The sequence below is a fragment of the Cololabis saira genome, chromosome 4 (genome assembly GCF_033807715.1).
Source record: "Cololabis saira isolate AMF1-May2022 chromosome 4, fColSai1.1, whole genome shotgun sequence".
Lineage (NCBI taxonomy): Eukaryota > Metazoa > Chordata > Actinopteri > Beloniformes > Belonidae > Cololabis > Cololabis saira.
In genome coordinates, this window is record NC_084590.1 from 41,310,562 (window position 1) to 41,335,499 (window position 24,938).

At 41.6% G+C, this 24,938-nt stretch overlaps 1 protein-coding gene across 7 annotated transcripts in view; it reads left to right on the forward strand.

Moving 5' to 3' along the window:
- Window positions 1-24,938, forward strand: part of nectin1b (nectin cell adhesion molecule 1b) — a 336,486-nt gene that overhangs the window by 261,398 nt on the left and 50,150 nt on the right. For 3 of the 7 annotated variants that reach the window (XM_061719796.1, XM_061719799.1, XM_061719797.1), the window contains one exon: window positions 11,635-14,552. The exons of 1 other annotated variant lie outside the window; for it this stretch is intronic. In XM_061719796.1, the coding sequence (XP_061575780.1) occupies window positions 11,635-11,874 (240 nt within the window). In that variant the 3' untranslated portion in view covers window positions 11,875-14,552. Of the gene's footprint in view, window positions 1-8,654; window positions 8,703-11,634; window positions 14,553-24,938 lie in introns of those variants that run through there. 3 more of the 7 variants (XM_061719798.1, XM_061719800.1, XM_061719801.1) reach the window with 3 other exon arrangements.

A 24,938-nucleotide genomic window follows, 5' to 3' on the forward strand; every position in this document is an offset into this window, starting at 1 on the left:
AAGTTCAGATTTTTCAACTTCAAATTGACGCGCTGCTCCGGCTGCTCCCGACACCTCCGCTTCCTCTGCTGCTCTTGCTGCTCCCGCTGCCTCTCGACACGCGTTTTCATAGAAAATGAATGGCAGCCGGCTGCTTATGACGCCCGTGACGCTTTCAGTGTGAATGCAGGGTTAGCTGAGCTACGCCAGGGCTTAGCACTACCGCTGGCAACAGCTACAGTCATCCCTCGCCGAAGGCCCCCAGTGCCTCCAAACCTCCCTCTGGCAGCGGATGAATCAGTCAGCTGGTCCACCCGTGACCCCTTCACCCCCAGACCATCTCAGGCCAACCTGTAGTTTACCATTGGCCCGCCGAACGGGGAATATCGGCCTACTGGACAGATGTCCAGACATTTTTAAGAATCCCAGAATTTGCTGGTCTATTACTGTTATTACTGTTATTGAGCCATCTCGAAAAAGATGCAGCAAAACAGACCCGTACCATGACGCCAACACCTCCGTGCATTAGACGGGGTGCATTGCTCATCTTGGAGGGGGGTGACTGTCTCCCACAGTCACAGCATCTTTACTCACGAACGCTGGCCTCAGTCAGAGTGAGAGAGGCCCTTACCCATGAGCCTCCGTTCCTGTGGGACCTCCTAGACCAGGGATACTCAATTGGCGGCCCGCGGGCCACATGCGGCCCGCCAGGAGCTTTTATGTGGCCCCTGGTCATATTTCAAAAAAGGGGGTGTTTGTTGAAATTTTTTTTTTTTTTTTTTTTTTTAATAATATTTTTATAACTGGCTACTATGGACTAAAATGGTTGTGCTCAATGCTTAATATAATATTCAAATAAGGAAATCTTGGTGGAAAGTGGTGCTTTGTCATTATGGCGTGTTTTATTAAAAGTAGGTCAATATCAATTTCATTAAGTTTGCACAATGCATGGTTTCAAAATGAACTTGCATTTAAAATAATATTTCTTTATCTGAATATTATATTTAACATTCACAATTACTAAATCTGGAGACAATTAATACATAATTCATATGTAAACTAGATATATTCAAATGTATACAAATGTATTATATATACATAAGTCTTCGTCTTTGAGTGCAAAATACATTTTGAAAACCCCCACATTTTCAAATTGTGCGGCCCTCTCCATACAGTCCTTTTGCAGATGTGGCCCCCGGCCGAATCTAATTGAGTACCCCTGTCCTAGACTTTCAGCCGCCTGCTCTTGCTGTGATCGTTGACTAGTGACCGCTAACGTCGGAGAGAAATTATGCTCCTGTATTATCCTCATTCTTATGCTAACTGGTCGAACCGCAGATTGGTTGGGGTCCAACGTCTTTACAGATGTTTTGGTCTTCTTTTACATTCACATGAGCATCAACAGCTCTACAGCCTTGGAAGTCTCTTTAGTGGAGAGAAACACTTCATCAAAATGTTCTGATGAATTCCAGCTTCTTTAGAAGGACAGGACATCCACTCACAAGAAAAACATCTCACTAATTTCTCCTTCAAATTAATTTATAACTCAAGAGCTTTTACTCTTTATCCACTTGGTAAAAAAAGCTTTTCCGTTGCAGATAGTATTTATGCAGAAATTCTGGCTGTTTAAGCAACACCGTCTGCATCAGTGCTAATTAAACAGAAATAGGCTGCAGAAGAGTGTCTTCTTTGTCTTCCTCTGCAGAGTTGTTTAAACCCAGAACTGCTGTGAGAAAGAGGCCTCACTTATACAGCTGAGAAAAGACAAAAATTCAAAGACTATATTGGCATACGAGTGGGGATCTGATATCAGCTTACTGGACACAGATGTGAACATGTGAGGGAGGACTGTATTTTTTAAACACAACGCATTAAAATTCAGTCGTATCGATCCGTTTGTTGAATCACAACAACTTCTTGACACGTCTTTTGATTTTTGCGTATGCATAGCCCGTAGCTCAGATGTGTGACAGCACAGGGAACGACTCCAACCAACAAGGTCGATCGATCCAATTACTCTTCAATTAAAGAAGCGGGAGCGGTTTGGACTTTCTCATTTGAGGCACCAAATCTCATAAATGAGGCTTGTGGGGGTTTTCATGTAAAACAGCCTTTTTGTGGCTGTTTTACACGAACGTATAAAGAAAAAAGAAACCCTGAAATCCAGCTGCAAGTCTTGTTGGTAAAAGCGGGCTGTTAATGGAATCACCTTCTTGCTTTAATGCACATCTTTTAGATTTGATCAAAGAAAGTGCTCCAATAATTTAGATATACCTCATGAACACATTTCATAAAATGGTTCAGATAAAAAAAAAACATAGTTTAGCTGAATTATCGCCCCCACTGTCCTTCATAAAGGTTCTTCTTCTGAGATGAACTCTTTTTCTAATTACGCAACGGTGTTCATGTTCGCGGGGCTTTGGCAGGAAGGGCGTCCTGCTGATGTGCGGACTATGATCCGCTGTGGCGACCCCTCCAGGAGGGACTAAGCCGAAATGGTTGATGATAACTGGATGGGAATCAGGAACCGGTTCTTGTTCAGAACCGGTTCCCAGTGTTTCAATTCCTTGGAATCGTTTGCAAGTTTTACAAACGATTCCCTTTTCAATTCCAGTCGCGCGTAAGCCAGCAGTCAATAGTAAACATGTCGCCCAAGCGATACAAACACTCCAAAGTCTGGTTACATTTCAGTAAAAAAGACGACAACGGGGCAACTTGCAATACTTGCCAAGTAAATATTTCCTCAACATGCAAAAACATTTGTGCACACAGCTTGCGGACCGACGTCAGTAATTCTCAGCCCAGCAGCAGCAACGTTAGCATGTCCTTGGCTAATAATACTGCAGTTAACTAATTAACTAAGGAACACTGCATATCATATTAGCGCCATTTGCCTCATTGTTCCATTCCTTTTTATCCAAATGAGAATCGAATCGATAAAGAACCGAATTGTTAAACAGAATCAAAAAATGGAATGGAATTGGAATCGTAAAAATCATATCAATTCCCATCCCTAATGATAACGATGGTTTTCGAGTGAAATTAGAAATGGTACATAATTGCCTATAAAGCACTTCAAATGATTGCATCCAATATGCATTTAACAACGGAAGAGCGTCCTTTAAAGTTAATAAATATGTGCAGTTACAATGATTTGAGAAAAGTCTTCCTGCAGAGGAAGATTTACTGCTCTAAAGTGAACATCTCTGAAGTCTTAACGGTTTCTCTGGAGTGTTCAAGTAGAGAACGCACGGCTAAAACTGTGCTCAGTGTTTTCAGTCAACTGTCGCTCGTGTTTAGTAGACGTCCAGTTTCACAGTTTGCACCAGTCTGTAAATGAGACGGGGTCTGTTTACACAGCAGTCAGCCACAACCTCCAAACCGCTGACAGGAAGTGTAAAACATTGTTCAGGTCTTTACGACGCAGCGAGGTTCTGCTGGGAAAGTTTGGGTCCTGGCATCCAACTGAGTGTCTCGTTGGCTCCTGCGGCCGCGGCCCAGCGGGCGAGAGCCGCTTTGGAGACACGAAACCTGCAACTCAGGAGGCCAGGAGCTGCAGCGTTGCAGCCATGCGTGTTTCAAACGGAGGAGTTTGTCTCTTTTGCCAGAATCACTCTTTCAGTAGTTCCTGAAAATGACAAGACCTTTGCCCTCATTTCTGTTATTTCTATCTTTGTTTTGTGTTTTATGTGCACGCACAAATAAAAAGTAATGTAATCGGACTTAATATCAGACGAGCAAGGACTCGGGTGAACAACAACTTATACCTTTCCGCTCTGTGCCATTATTTAGATACATAAAAGAAGTAAAACCGATAAGAGCAGAATGATAATGAGGCTGCCATTAAATACCCTCTCGTTTGTGGATCCACCTTCAGCTGCACTTGAAGTAGTAATTCTCGCTGAAATGTTATTCTACCACTTTGAGCGCTCGCTTATGCACAGCTCTCCTAAAGTCTCACAACAGCTTTTCAGCTGGATTGAGGTCCGGACTTTGTCTGGATCACTCCAAAGCCTAGACTGTTTTTTAGATTTATTTTATTTTCAGCCTTTTTGATGAATATTTGCCTCATTGCTACTACCAGCAAGACCCAATTTTAACCACGTTTTAGCTGTCGGAAAGACGACCTCCCTTTTGCCTCTGTACTGGGGGATCATGGTCTGCAAAACAAACCCAAATCATCCCGTCTCCACCGCCAGGCCTGACTGTGGGTGTGTAAAAATCCTCCACAACCTCTGAACCTTGTCATGTTTTCATGTTTTTAGAGAAGAGGCTTTCTCCTGGTAGATTAGACCAGTGGTGTAAAGTAACGAAGTACAAGTACTTCGTTATTGTACTTAAGTAAGATTTTTGAGAATTTGTACTTTTATTGATACTTTCATTTTTCTGTACTTTTACTTTTACTTCGTTACATTTTCAAGGAAAAAATCGTACTTTTAATCCGCTATATTTAAAATTGGACACGTCGTTACTCGCTACAAATGAAAGAACAGCACAGCGGGGGCTGATTTATGGTTCCACGTTACACCGGCGCAGAGCTACGGCGTAGGGTACGCGGCGACGCACACCCTACGCCGTAGCCTACGGCGTAAGGTGTGCGTCGATTTAACGCGGAACCATAAGGCGGACGGGAAGGAAGGGGGGCGCGTGAATATACCAAGAAGGAGCCGCAGCTCCCGGGAGAGTTGCGCCGCAGAGGCGGGCCGGAAGGCCGGAGGAACCGCCGTCGCGTCGAGTACCGATGAGGACTGAAGCCTGAATTATGGTTCCGCGTTAAATCGACGCAGAGCCTCGCCGTAATGTACGGGCCCTGCGCTGGTGTAACGCGGAACCATAAATCAGTCTTGAGCGGTAGCCGACGCGTGTCCATGCGCACCATTCTTTGATTCCACCCCTTCTAAGGTGGTTTTGGCATTTAAAAGTTCAAAAGTCTCATCCTTTATCAGCTGGGGTTGCTTAATGTTGTCACTGCATACTACAGGCTGGGGGTGGACCTGTCAGCGGGGCCAATGGGGAACAGCAGCAGTGATGAGCAAAGGGAGAAATTAAAATGGGGTAATGGAAACAAACGCTAAAGGGGTCAGAATAATATCACCATTATTTAGAGTTGTAAGCAAATTCTTGGATTCTTCATTTCTTTGCAATCCTTTTGAAAATAATTTTGTACTTTGAATTTTGTAATTTGTACTTTGTACTTTGTACTTTTTACTTTTGTACTTAAGTACATTTTACACCATGTACTTTTGGTACTTTATTATATTTAATTTGAGGTACTTTTATACTTTTACTTAAGTAATTTTCTTAATGGGTACTTTTTACTTTTACTTAAGTAATTTTCAAGCAGAAAATTTGTACTTTTACTTAAGTACAATATTTTTGTACTTTTTCCACCTCTGGATTAGACTGATATGAAGTGCTTCTCCAAGACCATTGCTGATGTCTTTTCCTCTTGGCCTCTTCCTTATCAAGGCCTACTCACTGTCTCACATCCTATGGAAGCACTGGGGGGTACTTGACATTTCCCACGAGTTTCTTTTTTTTTTTTTGTCTGAATTTTTTTTTCTTAAATAAATAATAACACCGGAAAAAGCTTTTCACTACCATAATAAGATTTTTATCATGTTTTTACACCCCCAAAATAATAAATAAAGAAAAGAGATGGTAGTAACTTTTGTACGTGACCACGGATGACAGAAATGTCGGTAAGAAGCCTTCACTCCAAGAAACTGTGACACATTCATCCGTTTTGCGGAGAAAGAAAACATTAGCTGTTTAAAAGTGACTGCTTATCATTTGGAAAAGGTCATGGCTTTTAATAGTCCCCTCGTTTCTGCAGAAGGAGGAAATGTGTTGCAGAATCACAAGCAATCTCTCACAGTCATGCATGGCTTTGGATGTCGTCCTGGTGCTCGTGGAAAAAAAGCAGTTGATTATAGGCTGCTTCAATAAAATGTAACCCCACTTTCTCCGACCCAAGATGCATGGCAGCAGGATCGGGTGGAGGCAGAACCACACACAGCAGAGAGGGGATTGTGTGTTTTTAGTCAGGAAAAAAGATCGGGAGGCCGATCTGTTTTCAGACGTGCGGGTGGACTCTCCAAGCTCAACACTGTCGCATACCTCCGTCAGAAATATATCCTAAATCTTAATCGAAAACTATTTCAAGTGTTTAATCAAGGCTGTAAAACTCTTTAAAAATGCTGAAGCCATTCTGAACAGACGTAGCGTCTAGACACAGAAATAGTTTTGGTAATATGGGACCCGGTGCAGTCTGAACATTTTATTTGAATATATAGAACCGAGACGAGTTTATAAAAAAAACAATCCCTCAATAACTTTTTACCTCTTAGGGGTTTTTTGTGTGTGTGTTTTTTTTTAACTTTCCTGTGGTTGTGAATGTTTATAACTGCACATTCATGCCCTAAATAGGGAGGATGGATGGATGTTGCCTAAATGAATTACAAATGTGAGCATTAGTCCCTCTCAATGCTGGTTTTAAGTCTTACAGTGTCAATAAATCGCTGGAAGTTTTCCATTAAAAACCTTCTTTGTGTTTAATTTCCCCTCAACGGCTATTACGTGTCTTTGGTTCGGCTAATAACCTAAATCATCAAAATCTCTGGGCTCCATGCCCAGAAGTTGATGTAGGGACTCTGCGGTGAGAAGAAGGAACCTCCAGATTTACTTCTGCCCACGACGAAGACGACTGGAGTCATTAAAAAACAAAATGTAAGGGTCAAACTGCTACTTTTTCCCAAACAGCAAAGAAAACCTTGACATATTCTAAACCCTCACACACGAGGTCTGATTTCCTCCAATGTATTCATATGGATTTCGGCCTCAGCAGACGTTTCCTGTACTTCAATAGCTGATGCTCATTTGTGCGATAATATTCCCTATAAGTATAGCGTTTTGAGCGGTAATCGTAGTAATTATGATATATAATGCCTTCAGCATGTTTTTCTTTCCAGAGACAGACTGCAGGAGACAAAAGAAATTCACTGAAAGGCCTTTTCTAAAATGTCACTGTCCGTGGAAGAAATTAAACAATCCCAGTTATCTTTGTAATGTTTCCTTTTTCTTTTAATTACTAGTTTGACATTTGGGAAAGATGCAAATTTTCATCCGTGCCGTGGCCTAAATGAAAAGTGGACGGGAAGTCCTGCACAGTAAATGTTTGCTTCAGTCAAGCACGATTACAAAATAATGGTAACCCGGCTTTCGGCAAACTGAATAAAATCTATCTTTTGGCAATTTCAACATATTATAATCTTTATTTAAATATGTGCAATACATGTGTCAGGACAGCAACTTCCATTTCATGGGAGGGTTGGAACTTGACCCGGCTACCAGGGAGGAGGCAGAGTCGACCCGGACGGGTCCTCCATCTATACATGAGATGAAGAAGAACTTAGCATCGTTCTCTGTATATCGATAAAACTATTTAATTGCACTTCAAATGGCTCCCACATGTCACAGGTCCATTGGTGTTAACATCCAGCTCATTCTGCTGACACATTACGATGTGAAGTGTGTGTCTTTGCAGACACTGTAGTTGAGGTTTCTCACATCCTTCCCATTCTTTGCTCTGATTGGAAGTTGATGGTGGAGCTGTGGTCATAACCTAATCATTAAAACCACATCATGATCAAGTCTGAAGTCTTAAAAAACCCTTTGTGCAAGTAAAAGTGTATTTAACTTTTAGCTTTATTACCATGTTGGGTTCTGGTTATTCGAACCTGGGACTGCCACTGTGTGTGTTGGAGGCAAAACTACTTTAGCTTTGGTTTTAATCAAGCTCATGGTCTGATAAAACAACGAGAAACAAGCTTTTGGGGCAAGAATATTTGCCCCCAAAAATTTTTGTCAACAAAAATTCCAACAAAATGTTTTGATGAAAAAGATTTCAGGAAAAAATGACATGTTATATGATTTAAGACCAAGCACTTATTTGCCCGGAATAATAAATCCCTCCCTTTACGTCCTAAATCTCACTGCACGATGAGTTGAACACACGTACGACAGTAATATTTATCTTTCAAAATTAATTTTTCATCCAGGAGTCAGACTTTCTGCAGCATTCAGCAGCAGATTCACTTCCAAATCTCGAAAGTCTTGAGAAAAATCTATGCAAAGGAAACGTGATCTTCATTTTCTTTGTAGTTATCATTATGCTTGAAATCACCAATGTCATGTCAATGGCCCTTGAATGACCCTCGATAGCAAACAACCAAGCTTCTGGACTTCTGTCAGCGTCTCCAGCACGAGTCAGGAGTTACTTAGTGCTGAGAAAAAAACGGCCGTCCACCTTCACACAAGTGCGCCGCTCACCCATCGTGCTCAAGTCACCATCCATCCCCTGATCTTGAAGCTGAAAATACGTCTTCTTCTTTTAGGAATTGTGTGATTGTTTATCTCTCAAAGTGTGTTCACAACCTAAGTAGCAAGAAGTTTAGGTTTAATTAGTCAAACAGGTCTGGGTTGTTGCTTCTGGGCCTCCTTAAATCCTCAATACACTCCCAATGTTTTACCTGTAAAATGCTGTATTTTTGTGCTGTGGCAGCTTTTTTATGTATTTGTTTTTTTCCACCAATTTCACACTTTTGTTTAACAAAAATGACACAAGATTTAAGTTTTGTTTTGGCTTTTTTTCTTGCTCCGCAAAATATTTTCAGAGTTGGGATCATCGTTTACGTAGATATAGAGATGCCCGAGGAATGCTCGTAAGTTTCACTTCACTTCATTTCAGTCATTCATTGCATGCCTGCTGTTCATTACTGTCATTTCATCATGTCGTCATAATCATCCTTCTGTTTGATGTTGAGTTCACAGCTGCTGAATGTGCCGCCTTCAGGGGGCACCAAGGATTTGAATGTAATGTGGATTTTCTGAAATCAAACGAGCTTCGATCAGAACTCAAGATGAATTGCTTTCTGCGTTCACCAGTTTTGATGAGTGTTTGGGGTCATTCACCCAGTCACCTCCATGATTCAACTGTCACGCTCGCCACTTCTCACTGTGGCCAAACAACTCGTTGTCATCCGTCTATAAAACCATCCGTGTATTTGCGTCGTCGAGGAACGAAGCTGAAATCTGCAGACGTTTAGAGACGGCTCCAACAGAACCTGCTGACCGAATATAAGCCTTATCTGTTTGTGCTTCTTATGCCCCGTTTACATGTAGTAAAAACGGGGGTGTTTTCATGCGTTTTGGCCGTTTGTTTACACGAAAACGAAGCTCAAAGTCACCAAAAACGATCAATCCTGAAAACTTCGGCCAAAGTGGAGATTTGCAAAAACTCCGACTTCACGTTTGCTTGTAAACAGAGAGAAACTGAGATTTAGGCTTCAGAACGTCACATTATGCGACAGAAACGTCACCAGCATCATGTGTGCGACCTGTGTTTACAATTTGTTTTGCCACGTGTCATTTGTTGATGGTTTTTTCCAGGATTCCGATTGGCTAGCATGACTTTATGCTTCTCGTTACACTGCCACCTGTAGGTTTGGCTGCTCAATAGCACCCCTTAACAGCGTATTCATGCGGGTTCGTGTAAATTTGCTATTTTTCAAAACTTAGAGGGGGAAATCAGCAATAAGAATCCCTTTAACAATGTAGATGTGACCTCCATGTCCCATGAAAAACACAGAGAGATGGACGTTCCAGTGTGCCGACTGGCTCACTCAATCTAAATTGATACTTTCACTGCTCTAATGAAAAACAGATTGTTGAGGGATATATTGTTGGTCTGAATTGGTAATTAAGAACAAAAAGTCATTGTAAACGTTGTATGGTGTCATTCTGTGAGCCGCTGAGCAGGAATGAGGAGCAGGAAATTGCTCCATTGTTCGGGCTCGGCTGTGTGTCAGTAACTTGTGCTGCATTTGTCTTTCCACAGTCACTTCAATAATTATGTAATCGCTTCAGTTTAGAAAATGATGACAAGTCATGCTAAGCTTTAAACAGAGGGAAACAAAGAATTGAAAAAAAATCTAGACTGAGAGGTTTTTAACAATTTATATCTCTATCTGGGCAACAAAAACTGGCTTACTATATTGATTTAAGACGTAGTCTGGTTTTCATCTTAGCTGCAAAAATGAATAGAGTATGTTTTAAGATGATAACACAAATAATCACTCCTGAAATTTCATTGAACACTTATATTATACATTACCAGTCCATTTCGCAACATACATTGTTCGGTTGAAACATTGCAAACACAGCTGTTTATTTGGTCATTTCCAGGTTCTTCTTAAATGAGCTTGAGGCAGGATTTTTGAAAAAAATGTGTATACGTTTTAAGTTTTCTAGTAATAATGTCAGATGAAGCGTTCCAAACCAAAAAGAATGAGCCCTCTAGTGTATCTCTCCTTTGCCTTGAACAGGCTGTGTGCTGCAAAATGTGCTGCAATTGTGACCGGAATTTCCCGCGCTGTCCTGTGGATGTGACGTCAAATAACGCTGCATGCGCGTTCTCCCCGTTCTCCCGTGCCGGCTTCACTGTTGGCTGCAGTACCCCCGACGGCCGTCGTGGTGAAGGGTGGCGCTAGAGAGTCTCATTTGTTAAAAGGAGCCTCATGCTCCTTTAAGTCATTTTTCATGGCAGTTTGTAATCAGGCAACATGACACACACCATCGTCACCTAGTGGCGTGGAGTGTTGGCTCGCCAAGCCAGTGGATCCTACCGAGGCAGACCCAAAAGCCTGAGACGTAAAGCTCTGAGGTGGAGGTCGGCCCTCCTGCACCTTTCCCCGTCCAGGTTCTACCACAGACCGCTGCCAATTGAAACCGGGTTCATAAATCGTAAACTCTTTACCTCATTGAGAATTCATTATTGTGCCTTTAGAGTCATCCTGGCAGAGCGCCTACTCGTAGAGAGTAGCCACGATACTAAACTGTCTCCACTTATGGACAGTTTAACAATATAAACAACTCCTGCTCCAATTACCTTTAGTTGAAGAAATTAGTCTCTGGCTTTGCTTACCTTTACCTTTAACACTGTTAATGTTTAATGGGTGTGTTCAATAAAGACGAAATAATTCATAATTATGTGTTATCAGCCTAAGCATATTGTGTTTATTTATATTTGTGACTTTAATAGTCTGTAAATTGTGATCGTGATGAATGGGGGGAAAAAAGTGTGTTATATGTGTTATTATCGCTGTAATCTCTGTAGACGTAGGAAATAATTGTGTTGTACCAACATCTTCAACAAGCTGCTATTTCCGTCCGCACCTTTCTTGTTCATGACAGACCCCTCACTGTTAACACTTAGTGGCCAATTATGCACACAGGACACACTTAATGTCACATTTAAATTACTCCAACAGCTCTCCTTTACAGTAGGAAAGAAAACAAGTATTGTCTGTACTTCCTTCCTGGTTGCAGAGATACACATGTGTGATTAGATGTTGAAATTCAAGTTACATTTGAATCCACGTGCCGTTTCTTTAGAGCGAAATGCAGGCTGTGTGACGGACGTTGTTAACCTTTAAGATTTCGGAAACAAGCCACTCTGCTGTGTGATGTAAAGTGCAACCGCAATGGCGCCCGTGCTGGGCTCAGTGAACCCAGCACGTGAAATGACAATAACTGTGTGACCCTGCAGTATCTTTTTTTTTCTTTCTTCTTCTTCCTCTATCTGCCCCCTCGCAGGACTCTGGGAAGCATCCAGAGGAGCTGTTGAACCCAGCCGAATACATGAGCTACCAACGCGCCTGCAACATGGAACACGCCCCCGAGTCTCAGCCCGCTCCCGCCTACGCTCCGGTTACCTTCCTGCCTCAGCACCCCTACGCTCAGCACCCGTCCAACGAGCCCATGTACTCCAACACCAGCTTCCCCGCCCACGGCCCCAGACCCCCGTTCACGTTCCCCAAGGAGCAATCCGTGTGACACGCAACGCAACTCTCATCTCGGCAAGAGGCAACTCGGTAGTGCCCGTTAACGCATCATGAAAAACAAAGCTCTGCTGAACAGATGTACATCCGTCTTCCCTCCTTGCTTCTGTTTATCCTCCACGCTTGTGGGCTCCCCCCTCCCTGCTGCAGAGAAAGTGTCTCTCAGACCCCCCCATGTATTGTGCGCTGCTTGCTCCACTAAAGCTGTAGGAACCCAGTTCACTTTGTGATGTTAGCGTAGTCGACTGCCCGCCTCCATCACTCCAGCCTTCACCCCTCACATGTGCCCGTTTGTCCTCTTTGCTCATGATTTCTTCCTCCCTTTTTGAGTATTTTGCCTTTCTTTTTTTTTGGCCAACCATGTAATCATGTACAGAATATGCCACTTTTTCTTGTTTCTTTTTTTTTACCATTCCCCCTCAGTGGCAGTCACCTTTTAGAGCATTGTGCTTCTTTTGTCTGTGTTGAGTTCGTCTCTCAATCATATGCTTGCTTCTTTGAAAGTCATATACTATAACGTATGTGTGATTGGGTGTTTTTTATGGTGAAAAAAAAAGCAAATTAAATGCCATTTAATATTTAAAACTATTTATCAAACTATAATGACATGGATTACCCCATTGAACACAGTTAAGAAAAGACCCGCTATGTGAAGTTGTAAATCGGTGGTCTTTCCGGTGTATCTCGCATTACCTTTCATGATTATTTTGGACTATTACTGTAGGAGAGAATGTTTTCCTAATTTAGCCTGGCCTGCCATACCCATTCACTTAGTGGAAATGGGTGAAATGGGTCTGGTTGTAGCAACAGCAACGGGGTGCCGACAGGCTTGGCGCCATCCAAAATTCTCTGTTCAAAATAAGCAAGATTGGTTGCAGGATTGGGTTTTGGTGATGCTGGTTCCCACTCTGATTGGTTTTATGCGTCCAGAGGCAGCTTCTTGGGCCCCGTGGAAATCTAAGTCAAAACCCGAGCAACCGGACTAATTCTGATTCAAAGCGGAAAAGAACTAGGATGGCCGGCCAGGTTGATCCTCAGTAGCTACGAAAGAAAAACACAAAGGGCTTGATCCAACAGTATCTGCTTTCTAATTCTCTGTGTATTATTATCCATACAGATTACTATTATTTTATTATTACCGACCAGTAGCTGCCAAAGATATAGTTTCAGTTTTTTGTTCATTTTGCTTTCATGCCAGAGTTTACATTAAAACAACCTTATTTAAAGGTGAAATAAACCGTGCAGTTGGTTGGTAATGTGCTACACATTCCCAGTTTACATGATCGCTTTACCATAAATGCTGTATTTTCCATATCTTTATGTGAAAACTCGAGTTTGCGGCAGAGGTTCTGCTTCTTTACTCCGTGGGTCCTTTGAGTTTTGCGCAGAGTTGACATCAAACAGGAGCTTTTCTCAGTGCAGGTGTGTAACAGGTGAAGACAATCACATACTTGGCTTGTCCTCCAGAAGACAAACACGTCCATCAGTTTTCAAGCTTCCTCCTTTCATACCGGTGAAAGGGGGAAGGTGTTTTGAGGACAGCTCACACTTTTAACATATTTAAAGATTTTTCTTTTTTTAATATAATTTTTATTAATGTAGTCTAAAGAGTTTTAAATGAGTCTAAGTGACATAACTAAAAAGAAAAAGGTTGCAACTGTATTTTTTTAGAGAATGCGTAGTTATATACAATAGCACTTATTTTCAGAGTCCATTTTACACTGTGTCCATTTCAGACCGTACATAAGCTGACGAGCCAATTTCAGGATACACGCAAGCCCTCCAGACACATTCAATCCGCATCAAATGAAAGTTCACATTTTTTGCCATGTCAGATGTACGTTTGGGAAAAAAAAAATAAAATAAAGAAAATACTTGTGCTTGTGCTTTGTGTGGGGAAAAACAAAAAAAAACAACCCTAATATGTTGAAAGGTAATTTAGTATTAATGGTGGTGGTTGATGGGATAGAGTGAAACTTGTGAAACTTTCTCCTGTGCTCACCTTGTTGTCTTGCAACGGCTCGATATGTTTGCTAGCGTTTAGTTTCAGCGGTGGTCTGTGGTTTGAACCACTGAAAGAGTTTGTTATTGCTGTACCTGCTATATGAAAAAAAAAACACACACACAGACACACGTCTCTCTTTTTGTGACACATTTGCTATTCATGAGATCCTTCCTGTTCTTTATTGTTATAATTTCATTGTTATTATTACTACTTTTGTTAAGTGTAAGTGCTACCACCGCAGGATATCCTGACTGTGGCATTTACGTGTACTACTTTTGTCGTTTTTCATTTCGAATGTTGTGAAAATAATTGCCATGTTTCACCCTCAACCTTTTTGTCTGGTGTTTTGTAAGACTGCTTTTAGTTTCTTATTTTATTTTTTTCTCTCTCTTTTTTTACCACTTACATGCATATAAGCTCACAGACGACCTTTTGACATTTATTGCACTTTTGTGGAAGGATAAAACCTGAATAAATATTAAGCTAATGAGATCTTTTTTTTGCCCAGACTGAAATAATGAAACACTGTGAAAGTTTAAAAGGGTTTTTTCTTTTCTTTTCTTTTTTCTTTGTTCCAGGATATGTTTGATGTAAATATTAACAATATCTGAAGTGTGAAAAAAAAAGATATGCAGTTTAACATTAAACTTCACAAATTACCCATGTTATGACAGTTGTTACTCTATTTTTTCTTTACAAGTTGTTGAGTTAAAATTGTTTGGAGACAGGCGTGAACAGGCTTAAAGGTATTGTGACATAATTTTTAACATGCTTTTAACACTATTAAAAGTCTTGGCCAATATCCCTCAAATGTGTCTAAAAGGGTGTAACAAGAAAAACTTTTTTTATGACTGTGTTTTTTTGCCTGTGAAAAACGCGTCCTTTTCCCCCTTTCCTGTCAATCATTGCCCCGCTCCTCCTCCCAACCCCCCCCCCATCCTCCACTCCAATCATCCCCGCACAGAGCAGACAGTGGATCAATGGTATGTGATTTTGTCTTGCACACCGTCCACGGGCTGAGCCTCGATCAGAAGGACTCAGGCACCCGACCGCAAGCGGTCTTCCGTACGCCACATTTCCCACGCCCGCCGCTCGGACGAGGATTTGGCGCTGAGCTCTTCCCTCTTCGCTCGCCGCTACTGAGGGAATCCTTGTTAGTTTCTTTTCCTCCGCTTAGTAATATGCTTAAAATTCAGCGGGTTGTCTCGTCTGATCTGAGGTCGTAGGCGAAAAAAAAAGCAGAGCGTGGGTGGAGAGAAGAGACGTCTCTCTCCCTCCAGCCCGCGGCTCGGTGCTGATGGGCAGGGAGCTGGGTGGAGGGGGCGGTGATTTAGCGGGTCTATACGTAACGGTCCGCCACCCAACCATATGTGCCGTTTTTGCATAATTATGCGGAAATTCCCAGAAAGCACACAATACACTGAATGTTAAAAGTTAGGTTTTTTTTGGGTGTAATTGATGTCAAGACACCCAACTAAACACAAAAAATCAAGAAAAATGTGTTTTTCATGTCACAATCCCTTTAACGAGTCTGCCTTTGGGAAGGTCTCCGGCTTAGCCACAAAAAACTGCCAGGTGGGGGTGGTTTTTATTTTGGTTCTGATTGGTACAGTAGTTGGTGGGAATTTACATTCAGCTATTTCAATGTCCCCTTCAAGTTTGAGTCTTGTAATTTATTGTCGCTATGATTGTTTATCATCCAAGTTTGTTTTCCTCATTCCCCTTCTGTTATTTACAGGAAATTTGTAAAGAGCAAAAGTGTTACCTTACTGCCGCCAAGTGGTGTGGAGTGGTAGTTCGTTAAATCACTGGAAGCATAAGCTGAGATGATGAATGAGGAGACTGACTGGCTGTAATAAAATTCCAGTTTCTTAGTTTTTACTGTGGACCCCAAACAGTGGAAACTCACCTATTATTGACCCTCATTTAGTCCCATGCAGAGTGTTGCATCGTAATTAAATACCAAGATAAAAATATATAATTATAGCTCTTCATTTCTTTACCAGGATCACTGCATGGTGCAAACACACATATCTTGTGTAATGTTTGGTGAACAGGTAAGCCTGAAAGCAGGCTGGAACACACCCTACTTTACCTGCGTTACCACAAGTTCACCATTTTAGCTTGGCTTAGCTCAAGCTTACCTATTATGCTAAAAAAACAACCTTGTATGGATTCTGATTTGACTCCGTCCATTTATCCTTAACATCTAAACAAGTACTGCTGAAACGGCGGAGCTTCACCGCGGTCGCTCAGTTGAATAGCGGTCTAGATTTCTTAGTACAGAGCACTATCGGAAGGGTGTTGGAGTGGTCCGACTCGAAGGCCACTCGACTGGAGAACCCTACTCTCCAAGATGCTGCAAGATCTGGCAGCTGACAATCGTAAGGCCAGGACGACAGAGGTCATTCAGTTTCACCCTCCCTGGGAGCCTTCAACACGGGTAAAAGGTAAGTGTTTCTAGCCGCTTAGATTTTTCTCAAAAACAGGCAGTGCGCCTTATAATCAGGTGCACATTATGTATGAATCTCGTTGTGCTTAATGACCTCGAAATGAGAAATGAGTGTGACTTTGTTAGCGATGAATCCTCCGCTTGATTGATGGTTGAAACATTCAGACACGTTAAGGTTGGTCCTTGGTTGGATTCGGGTTGCAACGTCAGACAACGTTAGATAACTAATTTTGTAGCGCTGGCAAGCAACCATCATCCAACATCTAGTCAATGTTACCTTACTATAATTAAACGTCAAGCCATCATTAGGTTTTTAGACTGAACCCAATTTTTTCAAATCTATATCATAATCCAATTATAATCAAGTTGGAATACAACGTTGTTCCAACCTCACACTAACTTCAGGCATCCGCTATTGCTGGCAACGATGAACCAATAAGAGAACAGGACGTAGTACGATGCTTACCACCTCCACTTTTTATTTTTGTGGATTCGTGGAAGAATTTTCTTTTTTTTTTACAACTGAAAAATATTCTGAGTTATTGTGAATAAGTTGAATAAAGTTCGACTTACCAGACTGTTTTCTTTTGCTATATATATGTTTCATATATGTTTTCATTCATGCATTATAGAGGGAATGCGCATGACGTCACAGATTTGACTTCACAGCGGGTTTCGCCCACTGAGTGTCAGAAAGACTGAGTGGCAGAAAGACTGAGTGGCAGTGTAAACTTTCAGTTTGAGTACACTTTAAAACATCTAAAATGGGAAAGAGCTGTTGTGCGAACGACTGTACTCATAGATTTAGCAAGAAATCTGAGTTATCGTTACAGACTGCCGAGAGAGACAAATGGATCGCTGCAATTTGCAGAAACAACTGGATTCCAGGCACCGAAACGTGGATTTGCGGTTCCCATTTTGTATCAGGTAATGTTGGATTTTTGGGTAGCTAAAGTTAAACGGTTAAATCATAAAGTTCGGTGTCCTCATCACTTTAATTTCGCCAACAAATCCTGCCTTGAAGTCGGACCAAGTGTCAAGACTTTTGTATGTCTTCAAGCTTTGCTTCGTGTATTTCCTCGGCGTAAAAATTAAGTAAATATAAATATCAGGAAACTGGATTTGTGGACAAATATTAATGTCCATGGACCACTGGTTCTTTGGGTAACTGTACGGGTCACTGTTAAGTCCAACTGCCTTTAATTTAAGCCGATAATCGGCTGTCATCCCGTCTTCTCCATAGTTTCCCCTACTAGTTGCAGCCATTTTTGCCACTCAGTGCCAATAAGGGGTGGTCCAGTGGGAAAGTGACCTCAATGCATACCCTCTATAATCCTTATGTATGTGTGACTTATGTATGAAAATAGACCAGTTCATTGATATTGCGCCTAATGGTCCACAGAATATGGTAAGAGTGACGATGCTCACTTAGCTTTTAACTCACAGCTCAGATGTCACTTTCAATACAAATTCTTTGTGTAAGTACTTTGTGTTGTGACAGCTAGCTGTTAACACCATAGACAGCAAAGCAGCTATCTTTTAAAAGGCTACACCCCTATTATGATTGAATGTCTGGAACTGTTTTTGTCTGCTTGTTTCTTTGTTTGTTTGTCTTTCAGTTGCCATGGTTTTGAAATCTACCCATGTAGACCAAAGCTTTCTTTTCTATGCCATGTTGTCAACACTCCACTGTGCTGGGTGTCAGTACCGAAACATGCCTTAAATATTAAGATGGGGAGGAAGTGAAGTGTCTCTGGTATAGCAAACTTTATTCACCCCTGTTGTGAAGTAAACAGAGCCATCTAAGAGTTATTCCTGACTCGGCTTTTGTTTTGATGTGATGGTCTTCATTAGAAAAACAATAGTTGAAGGTGAGAAGGAAGAAGCAGCAAGTATCTTGTAAAACTGTTAGCGGTTCAGTGGGTCGGAAAGAACAAGACCATTAACATCCCTGTGCAAGTTCAGCATTAACCTGTTTACAGTAGTTACACAGAAAGCTGAGCACACTGTTGAAATGCAGCAAACATATCAAATTAATATGATGGGACTTATATTCTTCTTTTTTTTTCCAGCACATTCAAGAGCAAAAAGGAAGAAGTTGGTAGATAAAGGTTCAAAACGGCCAGAGGTGGACAGAGTACTCGACCTCAGTACTTGAGTAAGAGTACAAATACTACTGGTCAAAATTTACTCCGTTACAAATAAAAGTAGCTCAGTCAAAATATTACTCGAGTAAGAGTAGAAAAGTACTTGCTTTTAAAGGTACTTAAGTATCCAAAAGTAAATGCTTTTAAATTTACATTAAGTAAAAGTAAGAGTAAGAGTAAGAGTAAATTATTTATTTTCCACATCAGTAAATTACTATATTTTTTATAAATTAATTTAAGGCTCTTTTAACTCTTGTTTCTGAGAATTTGATGTTGAGTTGTTGAAAGCAGAGAGGTAGTTCTGCTTCGGCAGACACAATAAACATTTGAAAATAAATGTCTGTGGTTTGTCTGTGCCCTCGTTTTTTACTCAGTTGAACTCAAACATTGAGTTAAGATACGGCCAAGGATTTTGTGAAAGTCCCTGCTCCGAGTCCGGCTCATTATCAGACTTAGACGACTCAGCGGATTGTCTTTCTTCTCCTGACGCAGGCGTAGCCGTTGTTGCGGCTCTGTCTTGACAAACGCAGGCTACTTTGGCGGTATCGTTTTGAGGAGGCTTGACGTATTTCCGCTTTACGTACATCCCAGTGGAGAGCGTGCACTGTGATAGGTCTCCTCCTTTGACAAAAACAGCTTGTGTCCAATAGGATTTTAGGGAAGAAGAAAAAAGAGCAGACCTGAAAGTAACGAGTACTTTTCAGCCTTCCTAGAAATTTACTCGAGTAAAAGTAAAAATATTTGTCAGTGAAATGTATTCAAGTAAGAGTAATAAGTACCAAAGAAATCTAATACTCAAGTAAAGTAAAGTTAAAGCACACTAAAACATAGGTCAACTATAATATTAGCTGGGGAGAAATGAATAAAAAAAAGGTGTTGAAACAGATTATGAAGGAAGCACTTTTATATTCATGAGAAGAAGTAAGTAAGAGGTGTTTTTGTGACATTCAGGCACCGTTTACAGGAGCACATCTGGGGTTGGCAACTGTACTTGCTCTGGACTTTGTCTGTGGTGCCCCTTCGTTCTGTTGTCTGTCTCTTCGTTGTCTGATTGGGCCGATGCCCCGGTCCTGTGTCCCGGTCCTGTGTCCCGGTCCTGTGTCCCGGCCGAGCTGCAGCGATTGCCTGTATCTGCTACCATAAAAGTGCCACCAGTGTGATGGTCAGGATGGCTCCAACTTCACCTGAGTAGTTTGCCACTCTCACTCTCTGTTGTTCTGCACCACATTGTGGGTTTTTGCAGTTTTAGCTTTTGTTAAATGCCTTGCACCTCCAAAAAAAGCATTTTTCCTATTCCTCACATCTCACCCACACACAGACATAAACTTCTAGGTTCGATTCAGGTTGGTTAAGTTAGGTTCAATTGATTTAATAAGGTCATATTTCCTTTTATCCTCCCTTTTTATTGGAGAGTCACAGAGATGACTGCTTTCACCCCAGGCTAACTCAAGAAACAGCTAGTTATTTATCTGCTGTAAGTCGTATTCAGTGGTTAAATGTTCATTTTTATTTTTGCAAATATTTAGCTACCCATTAAAAGATAAAACTTTCTATCTGCTTCACCTGATTTATTATGTTATTCCCCCTCCCCCAATGTGAACTGGGATTAAAATCCCCCCATCGATTCCTCTCGAGGCAGCTTTTTCTCATGTGATAACAAAACCTGGCTTCTTAATTTCCTCCCTTCACATTTCCCCAGACAGTCTGAATTAAAACATGACTTTTTTTTTCTTTTTTTTTTCACGAGTCAAATATCAAAAAGCTACGGTGATAAAAATAATTGACAAAAGTTATAGTGCGGCATCAGTTGAATGCAAGCTCTGAATATTCCCTTTCCTTTCAGAGAATGTATGATTTTCCTTTGTAAAGCTGTAATAAGTCGCAGTGTTTTTCTAAGAAACACCAAGCTCATGTTTGAAATTACAGAAGCTCCGTCAAAGGTATAAAGTAAAGGGAAAAATCACCCATTTGTATGCCACTTGTTTCTTTGTTAAGTGATAAAAGACAACAGATTCCCACTTTTGAACAGTGTCAACACCAGAAAACACATTAGATGCTCATCTGGAAAGGCTGAATTGTATTTGAATGGTGCCACCAGTCTAACAAAAGGAAAAGAGGCAGAAAAGCTCAGAGTTTCACCACAAAATATAAATAGACGAGACATGAAACCTTCATTTTGTTCAGAAAATATGCACCTATGCCCACTGATTGTCTTCTTTAACCACCTTGCGATCTGCATAATACAGAGTGGGAGTTGTATAATGAAGATAAATAATTCAGACAATTTCACACATTCGCCTCAAGAACATTCTGTGTTTTTTTATTTACGGTTTAGTTTACAGTTATAAAAATACCGGTGAGACGGCTGGAAAGTGGATGAAATAAAAGAAAAATCTTTACGATGCAGAAAAATCCAATGGACAACCTTCGGGTTTGGGTCTTTGAAGCTCGCTTTGAAAAGACAAACGTTGGTGCTGGCTCCCAAATATAAGTGTGTTTCCACTTACCAGGGGCCTCATTTAAAATTGAGTGCGTAGGATTCATACTAAAAGTGCACGTACGCCCAAAAGCCAAAAATGGCGGGTGCAAAAAAAAATCCGGATCTATAAAACCGCGTGCACGCAGACTTCCACGCAATGTTCCCTTTATGAATCACAGTCCACCTGGAAAGCTGCGCAGCTGAATCCGCCCCATATCCCGCCCTCAACACGCCCATAAATCCATATGGATGAGCCTACTGAGCATGCGCAGTGGCTTCCTGCAGCCTGTTAGGGATGAATGCATCAGAATGAATGAACGTGTCGAGCCACCGTGCCACTGAATTTCGCTGAGATCTGAGATCTAGAAGTTGTGGATGATGTGGAGAGAGGACAGTGAAACGAGATTATTTGGTGGTCACAGTAAAAGTAGAAAAAGTATATAAATAGTATAAAATAAAGCGAGTGAGTGGCAGCACGTCGTTGCTAGCCGTTAGTGCCACGATCGCACGACGCAATTTCCACGGGGGGCAGGGGGGACATGTCCCCCCCACTTTTCAAAATGATGTATTTGTCCCCCCCCACTTTTTACAGTTTAAAAACTAACGGTAGGCTCAGCAAATCATCAAGACACTCGGGACGGCGGCCCGGCAGCCCCCGCTCCCCCTCCTCCCTCCTGTCTCCCCTCAGAGCTGCTCTAAGCTGTTTTATCGTTCCGCGTTATACCAACGCAGAGCCGTACGCCGTACGGCGTAGGGTACGCGGCGACGCGCAACCTACGCCAGACCCTACGGCGTAGGCTCTGCGTTGGTGTGACGCAGAACCATAATTCCGGCTTAAAAGTAAACAACATGAGCGCACGTACCCGTGCATGACAGGCAGACACACACGGGGAGAAGGGACTATTTCTTTATTTTTTTTTTTTTTTTTTTTATTTATCCTTATGAACGCAATTGTTATATAGTCCAACTTTCCTTATTTTAATCAGAACACTTTCTTTTTTCCTCTTCAGCGTGGAGTAGTGGGTTCGGAGCGGCAGCCATCCCCCAGAAAGAAATGAACTTACAGTTCATGCATAATTAGGGGCATCAACTTTGTGAGCGTTAGCAGCACTTTTGGTGAACGTTCAATTAAACAGAGCATAGATGTAATTGTAAAGGTAATATATCTTGGAAAAATACAATAACTTTACAATTATGACTCAGTGGTACAAGTGTACAAGAGTTGCTTCAGCAACGATACATTGGACAGAGCTTTTGAGCCTTTCCATCTCAAAAATGTTCAGACTTAGTCTCGCTGCAAACTGCAAGAGTTGTGATTGGTCCACCGTAGTGCATCCTTTCTAGCTCTTTGTCTTCCTGCTTTATCAACCTTTTAGTAGACTCGTTCAAAGAGCATACAGACCACCTCCTTGCATGAGTTCTCTTTTGTTTATGGTGCAACATTTGCAATAAAAGCATTTGCTCTGCCTAATCGGCCGGCTCCAACCCCAACATCTCCCTTTCTCATGGAAAAATTAACCTAAAAGGTAACCCCTCAACCAACGGGTTTCACATGACTCCACAGAAGATCTTTCCACACTTGATACCCCCTATTGTCTGCCATGCATTGCTTTGATGCACTTCCACCTCAAAGCAGAACATCAAAAAGTAAAGGATGGCATCGAGCTAATGGCATTTCCTTTGCATCGAGTCGATGCAGGAACATAAACCCGGCCTTACTGCTGAAAATCGACCTTAACTTCCACAGCCTCTCGGGATGCAAACTTCCTTTGTGCGTCTTGAAGGTTGAAACTGTCGCGCCAAATCCCCCAGTAAGGCCGTGCAGCCTGAAGGTGAAGGTGGCTCCGTCCTGGAAAAAAGAAATGTAGCTGCTCGTCATGACTCTGATTCCTTGGTCTTTGTGGGTAGGTGACGCCCCTGCTGCGCTCAAGCCAGCTGGAGCCTCAGAGATATCACCAACTCCTCCTCACACCACGGGCCTCAAAACCTGTCACTGATCTTCCAGTCTTCATTACAATTCATGAAAAAAAAATGTTATTTCTTTCTTTTTTTAATGTTACATGTGTTGTGAGGGAATCTATTGTAGGAGATTGATTTTTTTCCCCCCTTTTTAACACCATGAACACTAGTTTCCAGTTAATGGAGCAATTACAGTCTTGATTTCTCCCCAGCACAATAAGAGACCCAGTTCCACACTTGTTGTTGGACGATAGAGAGTACACATTTTAATAACAAAACACAATATAATCCTTTTTTACCGTGTTAAAACCACGCATGGACGGAGTTTTCATAGCCACTTCATGTATACGAGGACAGTAAAAGAGCTGCAGGATGCTGCTGAATATCATCCTTGTGATATTAACACACAAGAAAAAAAAAAACACAACTCATTTCCTCATTACTGAAGGACAGGTTAATTCAAGTGCGTTCTTCTGAGACATGCAAGAATCGCTTGAGAACTCATCCAGAAAGCCCACTTGATTGGATTGGGTGAAGTCTGCTGGAACAAATCCTCTGTGTCACTTTTATGTGAGACGTCGCCTCGGTCCTCTCTTCTCTTTTTCTTTTTTTTTTGTACCTTAATTTGTTTGGTCTGTCTAATGCTAAAAAAGACATCTCAGTAACAGAGAATTCTGTAATACCAATTACAGCGTGACAGGAGGAGAGTGGACGTTCTGCGGTGAGGTGCTGCTGCTGGTGGTGGTGGTCGTTGTTGTTGTTGTTGTACCTGCTTGTGATAGTTTTGTAACTTCATATTCCACAGGGACTTCAGGTGCAAGTTCCCTGCTTAAAATAGTTTATAGAAGTAATAAATGGGCTCAGGCGGCAGGAACAGGTGTACGATATAAAGCAATCTGAAACAACACAACAAATAAGCCTCAGCAGGTTTATCACCTTCTGTGACACATTACAGCAGACCGGCTTCCCTGGAATATGTGGAATAAGCACAACCTCATTTGTTACCGAAACATAACCAGTGAAAAGCTCCAGCACACTTAATGGACTGTGGCCCCACAACAGAGCTGCACTAAAAGTCTCGGGGGGGCTGGCATTTTGTGCTGCTCCACCTTTCCCTCGTCGCTGTGAATCCTCGGAAGAAAAAAAAAAAGACTTTTGATGGGTAAAATCTACAGGAAATAATTTGTGTCAGTTTTGGGAAAACTGCAAGAGAAGATAGAGTAATAAAAGTTGGTGATGACATGTTTCTCAGTTGCTCCACCGTCAGTCAGTGACAACCCGCTGGGGCGCCGAAAAGCGGGAGGAGACGGAAAAGGAGACGGAAAAGGAGACGAATTTTAGGGACCCATGATTGAGAACCCATGATGATGAAATTATACCACAGAAAAATTAACAACACTTAGGTTTTTATTTTCAATGTCCTCGTAACAATAACAATAATAAGCAGAGGCGGTTTGTCCCAGACAGTATTCAGAGAGCTCAGTTCTTCCCCTACTGTACATATCAACTGTCATGTTGTTCTTCTTTAAAAAAGATGGTAATGATAGTCAGAAATACTATTAAAAAAACATAATTGTATCTAAAATAGCATCAGAAAATGTCACCGCTGTGTTGTGGGCCCTGTAAAGATTCTTTTCATGGGGCCCAAAACCCCTAGCGATGCCCCTGACAACAGGTCTTAAAATTCACCATCATAATATCATCTTGTCATAAGTGCATGCAGCTTACTCAGTGCTGAGTCCTGCAAAGAGCTGGGGTCCGTTTCTCAAAGCAGGTTCAACAAACTCTGAGTCTAATCCTGAACTCTTAGTTGATCTACTCTGAGATCGGAAACTCTGAGTTTTCGGTTCCAGAACAGCGGTTTAGAGTTAATTTACTCAACTCTAAGTAGTTTCACGAGTCACCATGGCAACGGGAAAGAGGTCTGTTTTTTTCACCCGAATGGAATTAGAGATTTTAATGCGCGCATACGGCGAATTTGAACATGTTTTTCGAAAAAAGAGTAACACCACAGCAC